At 49.2% G+C, this 21,946-nt stretch overlaps 1 protein-coding gene across 4 annotated transcripts in view; it reads left to right on the top strand.

Annotated features, from left to right (window-relative positions):
• The window catches only part of ZSCAN18 (zinc finger and SCAN domain containing 18), a 51,651-nt gene extending 32,297 nt beyond the window's left edge, over nt 1-19,354 (top strand). The window contains exons 1-8 of one of the 4 annotated variants that reach the window (XM_045773103.2): nt 6,011-6,054; nt 7,779-7,850; nt 11,819-12,351; nt 12,990-13,052; nt 14,121-14,212; nt 15,434-15,533; nt 16,229-16,321; nt 17,541-19,354. In XM_045773103.2, the coding sequence (XP_045629059.2) occupies nt 11,958-12,351; nt 12,990-13,052; nt 14,121-14,212; nt 15,434-15,533; nt 16,229-16,321; nt 17,541-18,307 (1,509 nt within the window). In that variant the 5' untranslated portion in view covers nt 6,011-6,054; nt 7,779-7,850; nt 11,819-11,957 and the 3' untranslated portion in view covers nt 18,308-19,354. Of the gene's footprint in view, nt 1-5,969; nt 6,055-7,778; nt 7,851-11,818; nt 12,352-12,989; nt 13,053-14,120; nt 14,213-15,433; nt 15,534-16,228; nt 16,322-17,540 lie in introns of those variants that run through there. The other 3 variants (XM_087853315.1, XM_045773111.2, XM_045773116.2) reach the window with 3 other exon arrangements.
• The last annotated feature ends 2,592 nt before the right edge of the window (nt 19,355-21,946 follow it).

The raw sequence follows: 21,946 nt of genomic DNA, 5'->3' as shown, positions 1-21,946 counted from the left end.
ACCCCCCTTATAGGACATTTGCCCCATTACAAATCCACATTCAAGTTTTTAACACAATTGCAGAAAATGTATGTGCCTGGAAGTTAGTCCTGACACAGAATCTGAAAGTCACTGTATTTAATTTATTTTAATATACATGTTCTTTTCACATTTTGACATCTCAGATATCAGAGTAATCAATGGCATGCTATAGTTTAATTGGCAACCTTTTTTCCCCTTAGCATATAAGATGTGCATCTTACCATTAATTGGTTCTCTGATTCGATAAGAGCAATATCAGAAGGAAGAACTGGGGCATCTGGGTGGCTCAGTTGGTTAAGCCACTGCCTTCAGCTCAGGTCATGGTCCCAGAGTCCTGGGATCAAGTCCTGGATTGGGCTCCCTGCTCAGCGGGGAGCCTTCTCCCTCTCCCTCTCCCTCTGCCTGCCGCTCCCCCTGCTTGTATTCTCTCTTTCTCTCTGTGTGTCAAATAAGTAAATAAAATCTTTAAAACAAAAACAAAAATGAAGAACTGACTAGTGAGATTTATCCTTTTGAAGAAAGACTAGAACTTTTAAGGAAATGGCTGTTACTGTGATAACATATTTGTGGGAGCGAAAGATGGTAACAAGGTCCGCCTTCATACTACTGGATGTTAAATGTCATCTGATTTCTTTCTTGTGGCCTGTATCAGCTGTAATTATATTTTATTGTAAGATTGAAAATTCCTATAATGTGGAGGGAACTGATATGCAAAAGTATGCATAGGCTCTTAACAGCTGGTTAAATGGAAAAATTTCTGCCTTCATAGGGCTTCGATTCTAGCTTATATATTGAAATATCCTTATGTGCAGTATTGTGTGTGCATGCAAGTGTGCATTTTGGGCCTTTTGTTTATAAAAGAAAACACCGTGCCTGACAGTGAATAGGTACTCATTTAAGTAGTAAATCCTTGACTACTCAGGCCTGTACTAGAAACCCAGTTATTAAAGAAAAGTTGTATGAAATTGCATTAAAACATTGGACCAGGGGCGCCTGGGTGGCTCAGTCGTTGGGCGTCTGCCTTCGGCTCAGGGCGTGATCCCGGCGTCCTGGGATCAAGCCCCACATCAGGCTCCTCCGCTGGGAGCCTGCTTCTTCCTCTCCCACTCCCCCTGCTTGTGTTCCCTCTCTCGCTGGCTGTCTCTCTCTGTGTCAAATAAATAAATAAAATCTTTAAAAAAAAAAAACATTGGACCAGGCCCACGTAAGTGTTAGTGTCATGGCTAACAGTCCATCTTTTGACTTCAGTCAGATTTGGGTTTCTCATGGGTTTACATCTCAAAAGCTGTGTGATCTTAGGTGAATTATTGAACCTCTATGTGCCTTACTTCCTCTCTTTTAAAATGTGGACAAGCCCCACCTCATTAGGATTAAGAGAAGTGAGGTGTGGAGCGTGCGTGGGGTGTAATAGTGTTCGGTGTGTATTAGTTGCTCCTGCACTCTTGCTCCCATCCTTGTTGCCGTTATCATTGCTGCTCTTGTTGTTGATGATGTTTCGTTATTATTGTTGCTGTGAATGGTGATGGCATTGACGTTACTCTTCTCTGACTCAGGAGGCTGAAAGAGAAGGAACACCAGCAGCCTTCCCCACTACTACATCACCGGTAGTTCATAGATGGCATTGCTTCCCAAACTCTAGTGTACATGACTGGCTGAAGGGCTCCTAAGGTGGGCAGAGTTGAAGAAGCTAGCTGGGAGAGCACTAGAGGACAAGAGGGCCAGAATCTCCAGGATGTTGATGATGATAGCTGGGGTGTATATGAATACCTGACCCAAGTGGGGGCAGGGCTCTAGGCACTGAGAAGACGAGGTCTTGGTGGGTTGAGCACTTAGTGTGCCCCAGAGTAATGGCATATATTGGGATGAGAAGGAAGATGTTGCCCAGTGTTCATTCGATTGTAGTACATTTCCATCCCACAGAGGTTGGAAAAGAAGATAGTCCTGTTTGGATAATTCCATGCTCATAAATTCAGCAAATTAGGTAAAGTGGCCCAATTTCTTGACAGACAATCAACTCACTCTACAAGTAAACTGACTAGGCCTCTATCTATTGAAGTAGTTGGATCCTTAAATGGATTTTACTTATTTATTTTGAGAGAGCGGGAGTGAGCACGAGCAAGGAGGAGGGGCAGAGAGAGAGGGAGAAGCAGACTCCCTGCTGAGCAGGAAGCCCAACGCAGGGCTTGATCCCAGGACCCCAGGATCATGTCCTGAGCCAAAGGCAGACGCTTACCTGACTGAGCCACTCAGGCACCCTGAAGTAGTTTGTTTATTTATTTTCAAAACAAACTCTAGACCCCCGATAGTTTTGTTGATGAATTCTATCTAACACTTAAGGAAGAAATGATGCCAGTTACACACTTTGAGAAAATAAGAGGAGGAAACACCTCCTGATTGATTTTCTAAGGTCAGCATTACCTGGATACTAAAACCAGACAATGACAAAAGAATTACAGAGTGATACTAAATGCAATTTTCATCAAACTCCCAGGAAGACATAGGTAAGAGACATAAGACATACAATAAGCTTGTAGACATAGAGAAGCTTTCTCTCAAATTTATATGGCAAAGCACTAGACGTAGAATAGAAAGAAACTATCCCAAAAATAATTTTTGAAAAAGAAGAAAAGTGAGAGGAATAACTGATATTAAGCTTTACTATTTAGCTACAGTAACCAAGAGTTTGTGGTTTTGGCTGACACATAGGTCAATGGAACAGAATAGAAAACCCAAAAATAGACCCACAAAAACATGCTCAACCGATTTCTAACAAATGTGCAAGCTATTCAGTGGGGGAAGGATAGCCTTTTTAATGAATGGTGTTGGAGCAGTTGGGTATCTGTCGTATAACAAAACATATGTGGTCGTTGTCCCTCATTCCTGAAAGAAACCCCTAGAATTTCCTGAGTGATAGGAATGTCTTGTTATTAATAAAGAGCCCCTTTTGACCACACCTGAGTTTATGCTAATAAGGTGACTTGGTTTGGGTCCCATAGATAGCTTCAGGATGGGTAATGGTCACTAGAAGGAAGGTGGGAACTTTCCGCCGCACACCCTCACCTCAGGGAGGGAGGTGGGGCTGGAGATTTGTTTATAAGAACTTGTGGACAAGGAGATTCAGAGAGCTTCTGGGCTGTTGAACACACTGATGTGCTGAGAGGGAGGCATTCCTAGAGAATGCAAAGGAGATTTGTGCATACCACCTTGCCCTATGTATCTCTTCCATTCGGCTGTTCCTAAGTCATATCCTTTATTACTAAGTTGGTAAACATAATGAAGTGCTTTCTTAAGTTCTGTGAGTCATTCTAGTGAATTCTCAAACCTGAGGTGAGGTCTGGGGAACCACTGAATTTGTAGTCAGCTGAGCAGAAGTGTGTGTAGCGTATGGCTGGCATCTGGAGTGGGAACAGTCTTGTGCAACTACGCCCTTGACCTGTGCAGTTTGCCTTAATTCTGGGTAGTCTCAGAACTGAATTGTTGGACATCCTGTTGGGTTGGAGAATTGGGTGGTGTTGGAAAAAACCTACATATTTGGTGTTAGAATTCGTGTCAGAAAAAAGATGCCCAACATCCATAAGGAAAATAATGAACTTCAACATAAGCTTCACCTCTTATATAAAAATTAAGTCAAAATTGATGATTGACTTAAATGTAAAAAGTAAAACTATAAAACTTTTAGAAAAAATATAAGAGGAAATCCTTGGGGCTAAGTAGTGATCTTAAACTTGACACAAAAAGCATGACCCAGTAAAGGAAAAAGTGATAAACTGGACATCATTCAAATTAAAATCATTTGCTCTGCTAATGACTTTGTTAAGGGAATAAAAAGACAAACTACAGACTGCAAGAAAACGTTTGCAAACCATATATCTGACAAAGAGCGTATCTAGAATATATAAATATTTCTCAAAACACAACAGTTTTTTAAAAACTCAAGTATGAGCAAAAGACAGGAACAGACGTTTCACTGCTGAGGATATACAGATGGAGAATATGGAAGTATGTTCAACATTGTTAATCATTAGGAAAATGCAGATTAAAAGCGCAATGAGATGTCACTACACATCTATCAGAATGGCTAAAATAAAAAAACACTGGGGCACATGGCTGACTTGGTAGGTGACGCATGCGACTCTTGATCTTAGGGTTGTAAGTTGGAGCCCCATGATGGATGTAAAGATTACTTAAAATAAAAATAAAACAAAAATGGGAACACCAAATGCTAGTAAGAATGTGGTGACACTTGTTCACAGATACATTGCTCCTGGGAATATAAAATGGTACTACTACTCTGGAAAAGAGCATGGCAGTATCTTACAACATCTACTTGCCATATAACCGAGCAGTTGCACTCTTTGTCATTTATCCCAGAGAAATGAAGACTTGTGAAGGTTCACACACAAACATGTTCATCGCGGCTTTATTTGTAATAGCAAAATACTGGAGACAACCAAAATGTCCTTTAGTGGGCGAATGTTTGAGCAAACTGTGGTATATAGAAACCATGGAACAGTAGTTGGCAATAAAAAGGAACAAACTATTGATACAACTTAAAGGAATTATGTTCAGTGAAAAAAGCAAATCTCAAAAGGCCACCTAGTCTGAGATTCTATTTATGTGACATTCTGGAAGGTGCAAAACTATAGCCATGGAAAATTGATCAGTAGTTGCCAGGGCTGTGGGTGGGAGAGAGGAGCATCAGGAAGGAGTTAGTTGTACAGTGGATCTATTCTTTGTTTTGTGTTGGTGGTTATACAAGTTAAGATTCATTGGACTGAATACCCAAAAATGTGAATGTTGTTGTATTTAAATAAAATACATAAAATGACTCGCTCAGATAAACGTTTTAAAAAATCAGTTTTCACAGGGGGTCCTGGGTGGCTCAGCCGGTTAAGCTTGAACTCTTGATTTCAGCTCAGGTATGATCTCAAAATCCTGAGATGGAGGCCCACAGGAAGCTCCACCCTGGGCCTGCTTAAGATTCTCTCTTTTCCACTTTGTCTGACCCTCCCCCCCCATTAAAAAAATCAGTTTGCACAAAATGTGAGCCTTATAAACTGTCGTTATCTAGAAAATTCTAGAATGGGAAGCAGCGTCCTAGCCCTTGCCCTGTTTGTCCCGTCGCGTGAAGTGGTGACATCTGTTTTGCGCTTCTGAGCATATCACTCACCCCAGTTGCCTCTCTGTTACATTTTCCTCCACTTCAGCAACTCCCGAAGCCCCCAGCATGGCTAGTCTTCCAGTTCTATCAGTTCCTGGACATGAAGAACCAATCTCCCTTTTTAGGGAATCAGCGTCCCTGGGTCTCAGTGCCTCCATATCTCTGTCCCAGGCTCTGGGTCTCTCCATCTCTGTTGTCTCCACGTTTCTGCTTCTCATCATCTCTGTCTCCATCTCTGGTTCTTCTTATGTCAAGGTCTCCCGTCTTTGGGTCTCTATTTTTGTTTTCCCAGTTGTGGGTCTACCCATTTCTGTCTGTCCCTGACTTTGGCGCTGTCTCTGGCTCTACCCATGTCTGAGTCTTCCCTTCTCTGGACCTCCCCTTCTTGATCTTTCTTCCTTTTGCGGTGCTTCTGTCTGTCGGCCTCCCCTTGTCTCTTTCCCCTCCTCTATGTATCCCGCTATCTCTGATACTCTGGGACTCTTGGTCTCCTTGTCGCTCTCTCTCCATCTTTGGGTAGGCATGGCTCTGGGTTCTCGCGTTTCTCTCACTCCCTGCCTCTGCGTCTTCTTGTCTCTCACTGCCTCAGTCTCTACTCATCTCTGGTTCTCAGGGCGGTGTTTTTTCCTCCTCCTCTTGTTTTACCGCGTTGCCATGGATCGAAAATGACGCAGGCGCACGGGGGGCCTAGACGCTGAGCGAGGCTAGCTCTGCCTCTGATTGGCTGTCCATTCAGCCCGCTGGGGAACGGCTCGCTGCGTTCTGGGCGTGGTAGTCCGCGGCGGAGGTCTGGCGCGCACGCGCAGTCTGAGCTGACGCCATCGCGCCGACCTCCTGGCGGCTGGAACCGGCCTGGGACCGCTACGCCAGAGGTAAGGCTGGCCGGCGGCCGGGGGGCGCTACGACGTGCTTTTCCCAAGCGGATCGTAGCGGTCCCGCCAGCGTGCGCCGCGCAGCTGCGTTCCGAGGTGACCTGTGGGGGCAGGGAGCGACCCCGGGTGGTGGAGGGGAGGAGGGGATTCTGCGGTGTGAGGCCGGGAGGGGAGGGGGAGGGGAGGAGGCTGGGAGCCCCTGAAGAGGGAGTGAGGTTGGGGGTGCGATTCCCCAGGATGTGGGGCGGTGCAGGACGGGGCTGAGAGACCGCAGTTAGAGGGGGCCTGGCTACGTGTCTTCAGTGTGAGAATAGGGAAGGGTTCAGGGCACCCTCCTGGGGCCTGGGAGAGGGAGGGGATTACGAGAGGGGACTTAACGATTGAGGATGTCCCTAGGGGGGAGGAGCGGCAGTCTGTAGCGGCCTGGGTGGGAGCAGGAGGGGGCCGAGGTTCCCCGACTGCGTTCAGCTGAGCGAGGGGAGATGCAGAGCCGCCCTGGGGTGGGACCCGAGGTGGGGCCTGGGGATAAGGGGTTGTCTTTGCTGCCAGGCTCCCTGACGCCCTCGGATGCCCTGCCTCTTCCCAGTCGCCCGGGGATGGATTGTCTGTTCCTGTGCTAGGATCCGTTTGGTGGGCGACGAAACCCAAGAGAAGGGCCAGAATGGGTCTCCCTTTCTTGCTGCTGGAGGAGCCGGCAAGGGGGAGTGGGGACGACTGAGGGTATTGTTTGGACCTTTTGTAAAAAAAAAAAAAAAAAAATCATAAGTGTTCTAAGGAAAGATCTTAGAATTGCATGTCTTTTGGTCAGATTCACCTCTTAATATTTTGTATGTATGTCACTTCCTCATTTCCCACTTCCTCTCCTCCTCTCTCCCCCCTCCTTTTTCCCCCCTCCCCCTCCTCCTCCACTCCTCTCTCACGTATCTTTTGTGTATCTTGGCTGACTCCCGGGAGGCTAAGCTGGACAGCCCCACCATCCTCTTCTTCGTACTAGGGCTTGGTCCCCCATTGCCCCCCGACACCCCAACAATGTCCTGTACCTTTGCTGGTCCAGGGCCACATGTGTATTGTTCTTTGGGTCTGTGAGTTCCTGGCTTTTGAGTTCTGTCCTTGAGACTTTTGGGAAGCCCAGGCCAGTTGTGCAGGACGTTTCTTGATTTGGGTCTGTCAGTCCTCTGGAGTGGATCCAGAGTTTGCACTCTTGGCAGGGACCATAGAAGACAACAGATACTAAGATGATCCCTTGATCCATGTTTTTTCATTATAAAGGCACCTTTCCCCACTTTGTAATGAGTCAGTAATTATTGGTTGAGGCCAAGAGACCCTGTGAATATCTTGAGTAACCTGAGGTGGGCATATGTGGACAGGGGGAAGTGGGCAGGGGCCTGGAGGTAGAGTTGAGCAGTAGGAGCCAAGCTTGAGCTCTGCTTAGCCCAGTGTGAGAGGGATTTGCCTGCAGGAGGCCCACAGGGCTTGGAGACCTCTCAGCTCACCTGCCCCTCTGCCCATGGCTTTCTCTGCATTCCAGGACTTATTTGTGAAATTTCCATCCCCATCTGAGGCAAATCCTGGGTGGCCCCAAGGTGTGTGTGTGATGGGGGTGGGGATGGGTAGCTGCCTGGTAACTGAGCCAAGAGGAATGGGGAATGGCCTTCTTACTCAAGGAAGCTGGGGACAGGAAACAGTTCTGGTGGTCCCTCTACCTAACAAGAACATCCTTGCAGCAGCATGACCAGTTTGTGAGGCTCCGATGAAGGAAGATGAGATCTGTGCACGCAGATATTAGCAAGTTCAAGGTAACTTTATGGAGACAGACTCCACACACAACTGTCATGCCTTGGGGCGCCTGGGTGGCACAGCGGTTAAGCGTCTGCCTTCGGCTCAGGGCGTGATCCCGGCGTTCTGGGATCGAGCCCCACATCAGGCTCTTCTGCTATGAGCCTGCTTCTTCCTCTCCCACTCCCGCTGCTTGTGTTCCCTCTCTCGCTGGCTGTCTCTCTCTCTGTCGAATAAATAAATAAAATCTTTAAAAAAAAAAAAAAAGAGCTGTCATGCCTCTGGTACCCTAAGAAAATGAAACTTACTTGCTTCTGTGACCACACATCTGCCCGTATGCCACATAGAGCTCCATGTATCCTGTGCCTGTTGGTACAAATGTGGCTGTGCCGCTGGCTGGAGCTGGCAGTACTTCTCTTGCCAGTGAGGCTCTAGATTAGTTAACGGCAGCAACATGGTTAAAAAAACTAGAGTCTGGAAGGCCAACCAGCAGCCTGTTTTGTAACGGAGACACTGCCAGGCCCAGGGCATACAGGTCCTCTGGCTGCTTTAGCCATAAGGCAAAGTTGAGTATCCACAACTGAGACTGTCCTGCATTTGCCACTCATGGCCCTAGCAGAGTAAATGCAAGAGTACATTTCTAATCCTGAGGTAGGGAAGGAAGCTCTTTATAATCAAGTTTTGGAACTCAGAAATTTGTTTAGGGGGGGAAAAAGTGCAAATTTGTCAATAAACATTAGAACCTTTTAGCTAAAAGAGCATAAACTGAAAAGACAAGCCATGGACTGGGACACTGGCAAGACCAAGCCAGAGAGAGACCGCTTTAATTACTTAATAGAAAGGGAGCTATAAGAAAAATGCCATGAAAAAGCAGGCAGCCGACCGACAGAGCGCAAGGAGCAGATTATGTGGTCAGAGGGCCCCTGGTGCAGAGGTATGAGGAAGGAGCACCCTGGTGAGAACTGCTAAAATGGGTGGCAGGTGCTGGGTTGCCTCTTGTGGGCTGCTATGGGTCACAGCACATGCCCAGTGGTCCAGGTATCCCACTGCTACTTTTACCTTCCAAACATATGCCCAACCTGATCCCAGATACACGGATATGAGGGTAATGGCCAACACAAACTAGAAATAGCCAGAATGCCTCTCAGTAGAGAACTGGACCCATTTAAAAATAATGTATGCATGGGTGCCTGGGTGGCTCGGTTGAGCCTCCGACTCTTTTTTTTTTTTTTTTTTTAAAGATTTTATTTATTTATTTGCCAGAGACAGCCAGCGAGAGAGGGAACACAAGCAGGGGGAGTGGGAGAGGAAGAAGCAGGCTCATAGCAGAAGAGCCTGATGTGGGGCTCGATCCCAGAACGCCGGGATCACGCCCTGAGCCGAAGGCAGACGCTTAACCGCTGTGCCACCCAGGCGCCCCCCAAGCCTCTGACTCTTGATTTTGGCTCAGGTCATGATCTCGGGGTCCTGGGATGTAGCCCTGCGTGGGGCTCCATGCTCAGTGGGTAGTGTCTGCTTGAGATTCTCTTCCCTCTGCCCCTCCACCCTCTTGTGCTCTTTCTGTCTCTAAAATAAGTTGGAAAAAATAATAATTTATGCAGTCAGCAAATACTGAGCCAGGCACTGCCCAGAGACTTCCCTGTGAATAACCTCTGCTCTCCTGGGGTTTACATTCCAGTGGGGGAGGCAGGTGACATGTAAGTAAGAGGGAGTGAGGAAGTGTGAATGGAGGGAAGGTCTCTGTGGTGGGCCCCTTCAGAGTCCAGACCTGTGTTGGACAAGAAAAGAGGGCTGTAGGGAGCAGGGTTGGCTGAGGTTAGGGGTATACAAAGGAAATGGAGAGGGGAGTATGAGGGGGTGGTGGTAATGATGGTGCAGCATAGCTGTCTCTTCCTTGAGGGAAACGGAACTCTGCATGGCATGTCTTCGGACCCTTAGTCTGGCCTCAGAGAGAGGGGAGCAGTGGGCCCTGGGGCCTCTGCCAACTGTTTTTGTTTGTTTGTTTTGTTCCTCTGTTTGTAACAGCTGTATTGAGATATAATTGAAATACCAAAAGAGTTCACCTGTTTAAAGTGTGTGATTCATTGATTTTTCACATATTCACAGAGTCGTACAACCAACACCACAGTTGATTTTAGAACATTTTTTCACTCCAGGAAGAAATGCTGGGCGCATCAGCAGTCACTCCGACTCTGACCCCCTCTACCCTTGGCAAACACTGAGCTACTTTCCATCTGTGTGGATTTGCCTGTTCTGGACACTCCATATAAATGGAATCAGATACCCCCACAGCTACAACGTCCTTGGGCCCCATGCCCTGGTGAAATGTCAGAGCACATCTTCACTTTCCCTGGAGGAGGTCGTTGATGCCCGGTCCTGCATTGCAGCTTTCTCTGTAAAAGTGGGGTTGCTGAGAAAACATCCTCACCATAGCTGTGATCACACACATTTTCTTGAATTCCTCAGACGTGTTTGGAAGAAAATGTTGGTTTCTGTGATTGAGCCAAGAAGAGCATTCCCGCTGGGTTTGGGTGCAGCTTTTGTGTGGGATGTCTCCCTCCCAGAGGGGTCTTTGGATGTTCTGGTTACACAGGGAAAAGTGCAGACTCAGCAGGTTCTGGGAGGAGCTGGAGTTATGTCCCTGTGTGCTCACAGCCAGTGAAAGCATCAGGGAGCCCGAAGCCAACAGCTGGAGGCCTGGCCAGCTGTGGCCTGTCGGGTTCTGTCGCTAAGCTTGCTCACTGGCAAGAGATTTTACCTAAACATCCCGAATCTAGCTTCTCTCAATGATGCCACTGCTCATCAGGATCAGCTGGGGGTGAGGAGAGGGCCGAGCAGACTCTGAACTCCCAGGACCTAAATACCACAGTCTCTCCTCTCCCCCATCATGGTACTCTGCTCCTGGCCAAGTTCTTATACTTCCCACCTGGTTCTGTTGGTCGGTCAGGCCAGGTCTGCAGTCCTGTGCCATTTCCAGAAATAGATACTGGTTGTTCACTGATCTACAGTTGACCCTTGAACAAGTTGAAGGTTAGGGCGTAGTCAAAAATCTGCATATAACTTTTCCCAAACTTAGCATACATTTAACTACCAATAGTCTGCTGTTGACTGGAAGCCTTACTGATAATCAGTTGTTAACTTACATTTTGTATACTATACCTTTTAAATACTGTATTCTTAAAATAAGGTAAGAAGAAAAAATGTTGTAATTGTAAAGAAGAGAGAATGCATTTACAGTATTGTACTGTATTTATCAAAAAAATCCACCTTAAGTGGACCCATGCAGTTCAAACTGGGATTCAGGGGTCAGCTATGTTTTGAATTTTTAGTTGTTTTAATAAGAGAAACAGTCATGGGGCGCCTGGGTGGCACAGCGGTTAAGCGTCTGCCTTCAGCTCAGGGCGTGATCCCGGCGTTATGGGATCGAGTCCCACATCAGGCTCCTCCGCTATGAGCCTGCTTCTTCCTCTCCCACTCCCCCTGCTTGTGTTCCCTCTCTCGCTGGCTGTCTCTATCTCTGTTGAATAAATAAATAAAATCTTAAAAAAAAAAAAAGAGAGAAACAGTCATCATACCTAGCCCTTCCAAAGGTGAAAGGAAGTCTGGTATACACCCAAATCTGGCATGATATCACATGCTTTGAGTATACATTGTTGGAATGAGTTTCATAATGTTTTGAGATCTTTACATCTTTGAAAGTGTGATTCTATAACTTTTCTTTTAGCTGTGACTGATTTTTTTTCTTATCCTGGTAATACCATTCTTACAAAATGAGTTTCTGCCTCCCATTTTTTCTGTAAATTTTTACCTATACAAGTGTAGAACCCTGCTGGAACTTAACAAGCAGATTGTTTGGAAATAATTGTGCACGGACTCTGGGTGTGGTGGGTGGGACTGATGAGCTCAGGGGACCCTGCTTGTTCTCCTTTGATATGGATGCCCCATGGCTTGCTCTCACTGTGTGGGCATCTCTGTCTGTCCTGTGCAGGTCTGGATTCTGGCTGAGATCCCAGAGCATCCCGCTGTTCCTGCTGTCTCTCCCTTGTAGCTGCAGTTACCTGAAATCGCCCTCCACAACACGTGCCCTGTCCCTGGCTAGTCACATTTCCCAGTGAAGGTTTGGAAAGATGTTGCCTTTGGAGAAGGCATTTGCCACCCCCAGGAGCTCCCCAACTCCCCCAGAACTGCCTATGCTAGGATCAGCAGCTGAGGAGCAGCAGGAGGACCCCAAGACTGTCCTTGGGAAGGACCTTGAGTTCTCCCGCCAGCATTTCCGGAATTTCATCTACCAGGAAGCAGATGGGCCCCACCAGGCCCTGGCCCAGCTATATGAGCTGTGCCGCCAGTGGCTGCAGCCCGAGGTGCACTCCAAGGAGCAGATGCTGGAGCTTCTGGTGCTGGAGCAGTTCCTGAGTGTCCTGCCTGACAAAGTACGGCCCTGGGTGGTGGCACAGCATCCTGAGAGCTGCAAGAAGGCAGCCTCCCTGGTGAAGGACCTTACTAAGGCCCTAGAAGAGCCAGGTGAGGCAGCCACCCCAGAGGAGAGCAGACCGTAGAAGAAATGGGAAGTGGGGTGGTCAGCTGTGGAAGTAGTAAAATTGACAGCATGGAGCCCAAACCAGTCAGTGGCTTACCTGAGAGTTGAGTTCCCCTGTGTATAAGAGGCACAGAGGTGAGGAGCCCTGAGCTGGTGGGGGATACAGCCCCACTACCCTGACGAGTGGCATCATCCTCAGAGTTGCCTCTTGGGCCAGGAAGGCTGCTTGGGCTCCTGCCTTCACATTTGCCTTCCACATATAAGGAAGCAGAGGGGAACCAGCCCCTTAAAAACTGAGTAAATGTTCTGGGCATTTGTTTCTGCCTCCTCAGTATGGTGGTAAGAGGAGCACTGGGGCTGGGTGGACAGAGTCTCTACCACATCTGAGGGCAGGACCCTACAGACTGGTGGTGATGGGGACCTTCGGCTCAGGGTCAGAAGCCTATGTCCATGCCGACCCCCTGCAGGTTTACTGGTGATTGTTTGCACATCTCACTTTTGGGCACAGTGTCCTGTCAAGTATAAGCAGGGGTGCTGCTGAGTCTCCCATGGGGCTGTCCACAGCTTTGAGCAAGGGGGAGAGTGGGACACATGCTGAGCCTTTGTTGTCTGTTATTACCAGGTGGACCCATGAGGGACAGTGAAGACCTGGAACCCAGCGAGACCCAGGCACCCCCCGACACCTGTGAGTGACCAGCTAGCCCTTGGGCGGGTATGGGCCAGGGTTTGGTTGGGGGAGGGTGGGAGGGAGGCTCCTTGCAGGTTATCATGGGAGCCAGAGGGAGGCCAGGTAACCAAGGCCTGGAAGTCTGTGCTGATTTCTTTCTGTAGGCTCTGGCGAATGTGACAAGTATTTATAATTTTGTTTTCAAAGATACAAATTGTACATGCTTTACTATTAACAGTGAAAAGCACTGAGATATAAAGAAAAAAGTATTAATCTCTCCACCCCACATGCCATCTAAAACTAAACCAGTTGGTGCCCCTGGCATGTGTTTCTGCACGTGTCTAGCGTGCACACACGTCTCACCCAGGAGCCTGCTCAGAGGGTTTGTGGCCATTGTCCCTGGAGATGATGTATTTGTGCCTGAGCTCACACTGTGTGTGTGGAGCAACGTTTCACCCACCCAGGCCCCTCCAGGCCAGTGCCATCTCCTTCTTACCTTCGTGGCATTTCACAGGACCTGCCCTTCCTTGTCCTGGAGTTGGAATTTACTGCCGTGAAGGTTTCTGCCTCTTTCTACATATGTGCTGTGAAACGTCCTCAGGCCTTTATCTGGTGTGGGAGGTTTTGTTTGTGTAGGTGGGTTCTGTGGGGTTACTGGACAAAGGACGTTTCTGCATGGTGGTGTACAAGTTTTGTAGCACATACGGTGCCGGTGTACACGGGCGCCCGTTTCCCCACATCCGCGCCAGCACCGTGTCATTGCTATTTAAGGTTTCCACCAAGCGAATGGCTATGAAAGTGTGACCTACTTTGTGGCTTTAGTTTGAATTGCTGGGGCCACTACTGACCTTGAGCTGCTTCTTCCTTTCTTCTTGGTTTGCTCCACTCTGTCAGTTGAGGACAGTCATGGGGTCCCTTGAGCTTGGGACCTGCTGTGACATGAGCACTCGGGCCTCCCTCTGAGTCTGAGAACTCTTCACTCTCTTTCTGGGGCCTGTGCAAAGGAGGCAGTGGGTCTCCGTCATTGGTTTGGGCTGCCCAGCTGTGTAAAACCAGTCTCCTCAGCTTTGTCTCCCCTTCTCCCAGCCTGTCCAACTCCAGACCCTGTGCTTCTGGAACAGGGGTGCATTGGCGATGAGAAGACTGAAGAGGCCAAGCCCACAAAGGTTGAGCCGAAGGTGGGTGGGTTCTGTCTTGTCCAGGGGCTCACAGGGCTTGTTCCCAAGGAGGAGGATCTGTCACCCTAGCTTGGTAGGCTCTCTGCCTCCCCCCATATTAACATGCCACCAGCTGCCACAGGAGGAGCTGGGGTGGGCTGAGGTTCCAGGGCTGGACACCTAGGCTGATTCGTCCCCAGGAAACCCAAGAGATGAGCCTGGCTGACAGTGGGTAGGGATGAGGCAAGGAGAGGTCTCTGGGATCAGAGTGAGGGGCCCAAGTGCTGCCACTACCTCCTTGGGAGTACCGGACGGGTGCTCCCTTTTTTTGTCAGCTCCCCGCCAACCCAGTGTGTGGCAACTCCCCGGCCCTTGTTCCTCCAGCCGTGACTAGGGCACTGTTCACGTCTTCTGGGGTGCACCATTGCTGCTAGGCACGGCTCTCCTCCCCACTCCCATACCTCCTGCCCTTTGGCACTCTGGGCCTGGACATGCCCTTTCCTCTGCCCAGGAGACACATCCCTGAGACTTTATGGACCCCGTGGCCTTTGTCATGGTGACTGCTTCTCCTGAGGGCAGTGAGCATGGCTGTCCTGGTCCCCCCTATCCCTTGGGTGCTGACCTGGGGCCTGTGTGGTATACAGGGTTGGAGGAAATAGGAGCCTTTGGGGTCTTCTACAGCGGTGGTTCTCAGGCAGGGTGGTTTTGCCCCTCCGGGGGACATTGGGTGGTGTCTGGAAAGAGCTTTGGTTGTCAGTACTTCTGTGGGGGAGGAGGTGCTGCTGACATCCAGAGGGAAGAGGTCAGGAAATATCCTGCAGTGCTCGGGACAGGCCCTGCCAAAAGAAGTCCATAGTTCTGGGGTGCCTAGGTGCCTCAGCCAGTTGGGCATCTGCCTTTGGCTTGGGTCATGATCCCAGGGTCCTGGGATCAAACCCTGCATCGGGCTCCCTGCTCAACAGGGAGCCTGCATCTCCCTCTCCTGCTCCCCCTGCTTGTGCACTCACTCGTTCACTCTCTCTCATCAAATAAATAAAATCTTAAAAAAAAAAAAGTCCGTAGTTGTGAGGCCAAGAAACCCTGCCCTCGTGTTAACCCGGGATCCAGGTCTAGGACCTACATGGTGGTCGGGGGTACCCCCAGGATAGTGCTACCCCCATTGTGCTCACTGGGATCGTGGGACCAAGGGTCCACCCTTCCACTGCATGGGAAGCCTCAGCTGTGGTGGTGCTGCCGTTTCAGAAGTTGACGTTTCCAGAGGTGCCTCTGTACCTCGGAGAGTGGGGCCACCTGGACCCGGCGGAGGAAAACCTGAAGACCTTCCGGAAGCTGCTTCTGTGGGGTGAGACCTGTCCCCAGGGCCTCATGCTGGACCCTCCACCGTCTTCCAAAAGCGTTGGCCTAAGGGTTTCCGACTCCCACGTGGGGCTTTGGTTAAGGCCCCACAGTGTTTTAAACGTATTTGACTATGAATAAGTTTGCCAGGGTCCCCACCTTGGCCCCACCCTTCTCGATGTACACATCTGAGGCCTGCCAGAGCCCTAGCCTTTTGAGTTTGCAGCCTCTGCTCTAGGCCCCGAAACTTCTAAATGTAAAAAGGCCTCCTGGCCCCAGTGTGTCGACTTTCCCATCCTCCTTGGTGCAGACATGGAGCCTCTTGGCCTTCATGGGTCTTCCCTCTTTTGTGGACATCTTTGCCCACAGCACAGGCCCCACCCAACACAGACTTCTGAGCTCTTTATGGTTGTGTTTTTATGGTCTTTCCCGACTGCTCTCCCTTGACTGTCCCCACTTCCCGTTGGCCTTTCCAGCTCTTCCTCAGTGGACCCTCTTCTTCACCCCTTCCCCAGTGTTCTGGGAGCCCCCAGCTCTCCAGGGCTCCAAGCAGCGCAGCTTTGGTGGGTGTCCTAAGGCAGAGGAAAGGATCGGGGCTGCAGTACCCACCTTGGCCAGGCTGTGAGACTTGAGGATGCTGTGTTGTCTGTTTCTAGTCTGGTTTCAATGTCTCAGTTTTTGGGTTTTTTTGATCCCACTCAGGGTTTCAGCTTGCCCAGCCTGATGATGCCTGCAGGCTGGAGACAGAGGAACTTCGGTTGGTTGAAACAGAACCACCAGAAGGCAGCTTCTCAGGTGAGGTCCGAGAGCTCTTGTCAGGCCAGGGCGGAGGGTGTGCCTTTCTTTCAGAGGCTGATGGAAGCTCCTCACAGCTCCACTGGTCTTGCAAAGACCTCAACTTTGACGTCACTATTCTCCTACCCTGTGTCCCATACTTTTGCCACCCCCACCCCAAATGTCAGAGCAGGACGTAGGAATCCAGCTATTTTAACAATCTCTTGCTGCGTAACAACCCCAAAACTTAGTCGTGGCTGCTGGGCCATGTAGCAGCCACAGTCATCTGGAGGCTTGACTAGGCCGAAATGCCCTGGGTGGTCTCACTCAACCAGTGGCAGTTAGTGCTGGCTTTTGAGGGGGAGCTCAGCTGCAGCCATCAGTCTGGACTCTCCACGTTGCCTCTCCAAGAGGCTAACTTGAGCTTCTTCACAGCATGGCAGTGAGGTTCGTAGAGGGAGCATTCCAGGAGGGTAAGCACCATCGTCTGGGTGCTTTGTAAGCCTTTGCATCACAAGTGCTTCATGTTCCATAGGCCACAGTAGGTCACGTGGTCAAGCCAGTGTGTATGGTGTATGGGTTGTATGTGAGAGAGAGAGAGAGAGAGAGAGTGTGTGTGTGTGTGTGTGGTGGGGGCACTTCCCAAGGGTCTGAATCCCAGGAGACATGCTTCATTGCGGGCCCCCATTGTAACATGTTAGTTTACCGCACAAGGGCTCATTTGGCCCTTCCTGGTGAGGATGCAGGCTCCCCGCAGCTCATGGGTCCATTGCCAGTGTCTTCTCACGCATGGTTCAGGGTGGCTGCTGCAGCTCACATCCCCAGCTGCAGGAAGGAGGAGACCTCTCCCCACCCCTCACACTTATACGCACATCCCATTGGCCAGAACTCAGTCACATGGCCACTTCAGCTGCAAGACAGGCTGGGAGTGACTGTCTTCAGGCAGGCAGTCGTGAGCTCAGGGACTGCCAAAGAAGGGAGAACAGATGGGGGACACATGGCAGTCTTCTGAGTGATCTTATTTGAATCCATTGCCCCTGGGTTTGTGGAGGGAATTGACCGGTGGTGTTTATGCCAAGCACTCCCCGTGTCGTCACCCGCTTCCCCCATGCTCTGGCTTTCCATCCTCCCCCGTCTCACAGTCGCTGGTCTGCGCCTTTTGTTAGTTTTACTGCCCACATTGGCAGGTTCCTTCTGAGTCCCGGGAGTTGGGACTGCTCACATCATGACCTCGTTTCAGGTGGCAGGAGGTGGCAGGAAGGTAAAGAGAACATGTGTGAGACACTGATGGAGAGGATCACGAGGGAAATTCTCGTTTGCCCCCTAACGGGTGCTGCCCCAGAGGAGGAAGAGCAGCTGCAGAAAGCTCTGGATCCTCAGGAGGGGGAACCAAGCCCTGTCACCATAGCTCACAGGCGGTCTGTCATCCGGGAGCCAGCCCACGACAGGGGCACAGCTGGGGAGAACCTTACTGTGCCTAGAACGTCAGCCACCCCACACCAAGGCCTTGGAAGAAAGAGGCCCCACCCAAAGGATGTGGGTGGGCAGGGCCCCGAGTGTGTCTCCAGTGTGAGCAACCAGCCGCCGTGCCATGTAAGGGAGCCTGGTGCAGCTGGCGACAGCGCAGGGTCCCTGGCCAGGCAGGACCAGGATAGCTCTGCTGCAGGCTGCCCTGCTGCCGATGAGGCTGGGTTGTCCCGAGGGAAGCCCTACGCGTGCAGCGAGTGTGGGGAAACCTTTGCGTGGATCTCACATTTCATTGATCATCTCAGAAGCCACAGTGGCAGGAAGCTGTATGCATGCCAGGGCTGCTGGAAGACCTTCCACTTCAGCCTAGCCCTTGCTGAGCACCAGAAGACCCATGAGAAAGAGAAAATCTACGCACTGGGGAGGGCCCTGGGACCCCACCCTGCTGCGTGTGGAGCCCATGCCGGTGGGAGGCTCAGTGGGCGCACGGGCTGTATGGCAGGTGATGTTTTCCCTGCGCACTCGGAGGCACAGAGATGAGCCACTTTGTTCTCAGTGTCCCTAGAGGACAACTTCGCCTGCCCAGGATTCCCGAGTAACGTATCCCGCTCCTTCGAAACCCTTGCGTGGCTTCTTGCAGTGTCTGTGTGGACGTGAATCTGTGTTTTCTAAATGAGCTAATGTGGCTAAAGCACTTAGAACCTCGGGAAGCCCTCGTCTCCTTGTAAACACACCCATGCAGATGCCCACATGCAAGCTCGAGCTGTCAGGTGTGAACGAAGATTCCCCTTTCTTCCATAGCCATTTTAGCACCACCCGCGCACTGGAACATCTGTCATTGTGCCAAGTGTAGAGTTGCCTTAAAGTGTGTGACCTGCCAGCTCTTGCCGAAGTCAGCCTTGTCTCTGTTCCGTCTGTTCAAGCTCTCCAGAGCTTCTGCTGAAGCTCTTTGGTCCTTTCGTAAACACCTGATGTTAAGTTCACTTCTGAATCCTCATTATCCAACTGTTTCCTAGTTAACGCACGTGTGTACGTGTGTGGAGCGGCTTAACAAAGATCACAGAAATGCTTGGAGCCTAGTAACGCAGTGTTTTCAGACCATGCGTCTCAGCGCATTAGTGAGTTGTGAAATCAAATTAGTGGGTGGCCACCAGCATAACAAAACAATGAAATAGAATTAAATAGGTAAAAATTCATCATGTAGTAAAGGCAGATATTGTTTTGTGAAACTTTTCAGCTATATATCTAAATACGAGACCTGGTTGCACTGGAAGATGCATCTCTTACTCAGAGGGTGGAGGGTCACGATCAGAGCAGGTTGAAAACACCAGTAAAGATTGATGAGATGTGTCTGCCTGGGCAAGCGGAACTTAACTCCTTGGGGTACATAAGGTGATCTCTCGATTTTTGCATTTAATCTCAGATTACAGCATTGTTTCTGTTGCCTGAGCATAATAAACTCTTAACTGCTTCTTGTAGATAAACTGGTGCCTCTTTCTGTCATGGTGTCGGAGCAGGCAGTCTGTTGTAACAATGCCCAAATCACAGATGCTTAACATAATAAAGGATTTATTTCTTGCACTCACATGACAGTCTCGTATGTGTTGTTGTTGCCTGTGTGTGGATGGGAGGGGAGCTCTGCTCCGTGCAGTGACGTGGGGATCCAGGCTATGTCCCTGTGGTGGCTCTCTTTTCCACTGGACTGGAGCGTGTGGGGGAAAGCTGCAGTTGCTTAGCTGGGAGACGACACACATCAGTTCCACTCATGTGTCCTTGGAGGGCCATGATCTCGTGGCCCCAGTCACGTGTGACGGTCTGGGACTATCGTGCCCCTCAGCACTCCCATCCTAAGCTCGGTGTGGCTCTGGTAATTTTTTTTTTAAAACCTACATTTGCCCTCTGAACTCTTCTTCCCAGCCTAACCCATGAGCTTGCCTCTCTTGCCGCAGGGAGGTAACACTTGAGGTGTTCCTGCTTTCAGCTTCAGGGCCGCTGATGGGTCCTTCATTATCGGAAAGCCTGGTTCTCCATCTGTCCATTTCCCATCTGAGGTCTCCTTTAGTGCACAGCTAGATGGTGGTGCCTTTTTATATTTTTCTTTTTTTTTTAATGATTTTTTATTATATTATGTTAGTCACCATACAGTACATCCCCGGTTTCCAATGTAAGGCTCGATGATTCATTAGTTGTGTATAACACCCAGTGCACCATGCAATACGTGCCCTCCTTACTACCCATCACCAGCCTATCCCATTCCCCCACCCCCCTCCCCTCTGAGGCCCTCAGTTTGTTTCTCATGGTCCATAGTCTCTCATGCTTCATTCCCCCTTCTGATTACCCCCCCTTTCTTTATCCCTTTCTTCCCCTACCGATCATCCTAGTTCTTATGTTCCATAGATGAGAGAAATCATATGATAATTGTCTTTGCTTGACTTATTTCACTTAGCATTATCTCCTCCAGTGCCGTCCATGTTGTAGCAAATGTTGAGAACTCATTCTTTCTGATAGCTGAGTAATATTCCATTGTATATATGGACCACAACTTCTTAATCCAGTCATCTGTTGCAGGGCATCTCGGCTCCTTCCACAATTTAGCTATTGTGGACATTGCTGCTATGAACATTGGGGTGCATATGGCCCTTCTCTTCACTACGTCTGTATCTTTGGGGTAAACACCCAGTAGTGCAATGGCTGGATCATAGGGTAGCTCAATTTTTTTTTTTTTAAAGATTTTATTTATTTATTTGACAGAGATAGAGACAGCCAGCGAGAGAGGGAACACAAGCAGGGGAAGTGAGAGAGGAAGAAGCAGGCTCATAGTGGAGGAGCCCGATGTGGGGCTCGATCCCAGAACGCCGGGATCACGCCCTGAGCCGAAGGCAGACGCTTAACCGCTGTGCCACCCAGGCGCCCCAGGGTAGCTCAATTTTTAACTTCCTTTTTATATTTTTAAATTTTTATTTAGAAATGATTTCAGACTTACAGAAAAATTATCCAACCCCACCTATGTGAACATTTCCCCCTGCTTGCCTGTGATTCATGCCCCCGCCACACACACCTGGGAGTGTCTGAGGTCCACATTACTACTGTTGATGATTCCTTTGCTCAAAGTGCTGTCCAATTTCTCCACCTTATGATTACTTTTTCCCTTAGCTAATAAAGCAGTCTGTGGGGAGACACTTTAAGATTATGCAAATACATTGCTTCTCACCAAAATGCCCCCCCTCCCAGTTTATCCTCCATTGATGGTTCTTGCCATGATGGTTTTAGAGTTGTTGGTTATCTAACTAATACCAGCCCTCCTTCCAGGCTCACCACCCAGCCCTGGGCATTCTGCTGCAAGCCAGCACCTCCTTTCTCTCCATTTATTTGTCCTTACAATCAGAATGGACTTATGGATTCCTGTGTTTTTAATGTTTTTTTCAAGTTTTATAACTTATGACCATCCTTTGTTATTTTGGCACTCAAGTTGTCGCAGATGTGGCCAATCAGAGTCCCTTCAAGAAGGCTCCTGTATCCCTGTGACATGCCTCCACTTTTTGAACAATTCTTTTCTTTTTAGTATAGTAAGATATTCCAAGCCCAAATTGTTTCTACCCTGAAATCAGCCATTTTCCAGTTCCAAAGAACTGGTTCCTTTCAGTGGGGATGCTATGAGACCAAATCCGAGTGTCAGGTGTATTCATTGCTACTAGAGTATCTTCCGGTGAGCTGGGAAATGTAGATACACACACACATAGGTACACACAAAAAGGCCTATGTGTGCTCATATGCACACATATACACATACATACACAACAAGACCTCTATTTGCATTCTAGTACTCCCCGATATTTTTATATGAAGTGAGAACTCTAAAATCAGCATATTTACTAGTATACTAAATTCTAAAATACCTCTCAAAATCATTTCAGAATTGCTTTTCTCACTACAAAAACCAAACCTATTGAAAAGATGTCAGGATTTGTTTGCTCTTCCCCTGCCACCATCATTCTGACCAAGGCATTGGATGATTTATTCTACAGAGAGACAAAAAATGTAGCCAGATGTTCCCACTTGTTAATCTCAGATGAAGCTGGGTTAGTTCAGGCATTAGGGGCATTGGGGTTGTGCTGAGGATCCCCCATCCAAAGGGGTAGGGATGTGGCCCATTGAGAAAGATGTAGCAGATGGAAAGCA

This window comes from Ursus americanus, chromosome 21 (assembly GCF_024610735.1).
Source record: "Ursus americanus isolate L20-20 chromosome 21, mUrsAme1.1.p, whole genome shotgun sequence".
Taxonomy (NCBI): domain Eukaryota; kingdom Metazoa; phylum Chordata; class Mammalia; order Carnivora; family Ursidae; genus Ursus; species Ursus americanus.
Note: the sequence above shows the minus strand (reverse complement) of the source record. Positions and strands in the feature narration are given on the sequence as shown.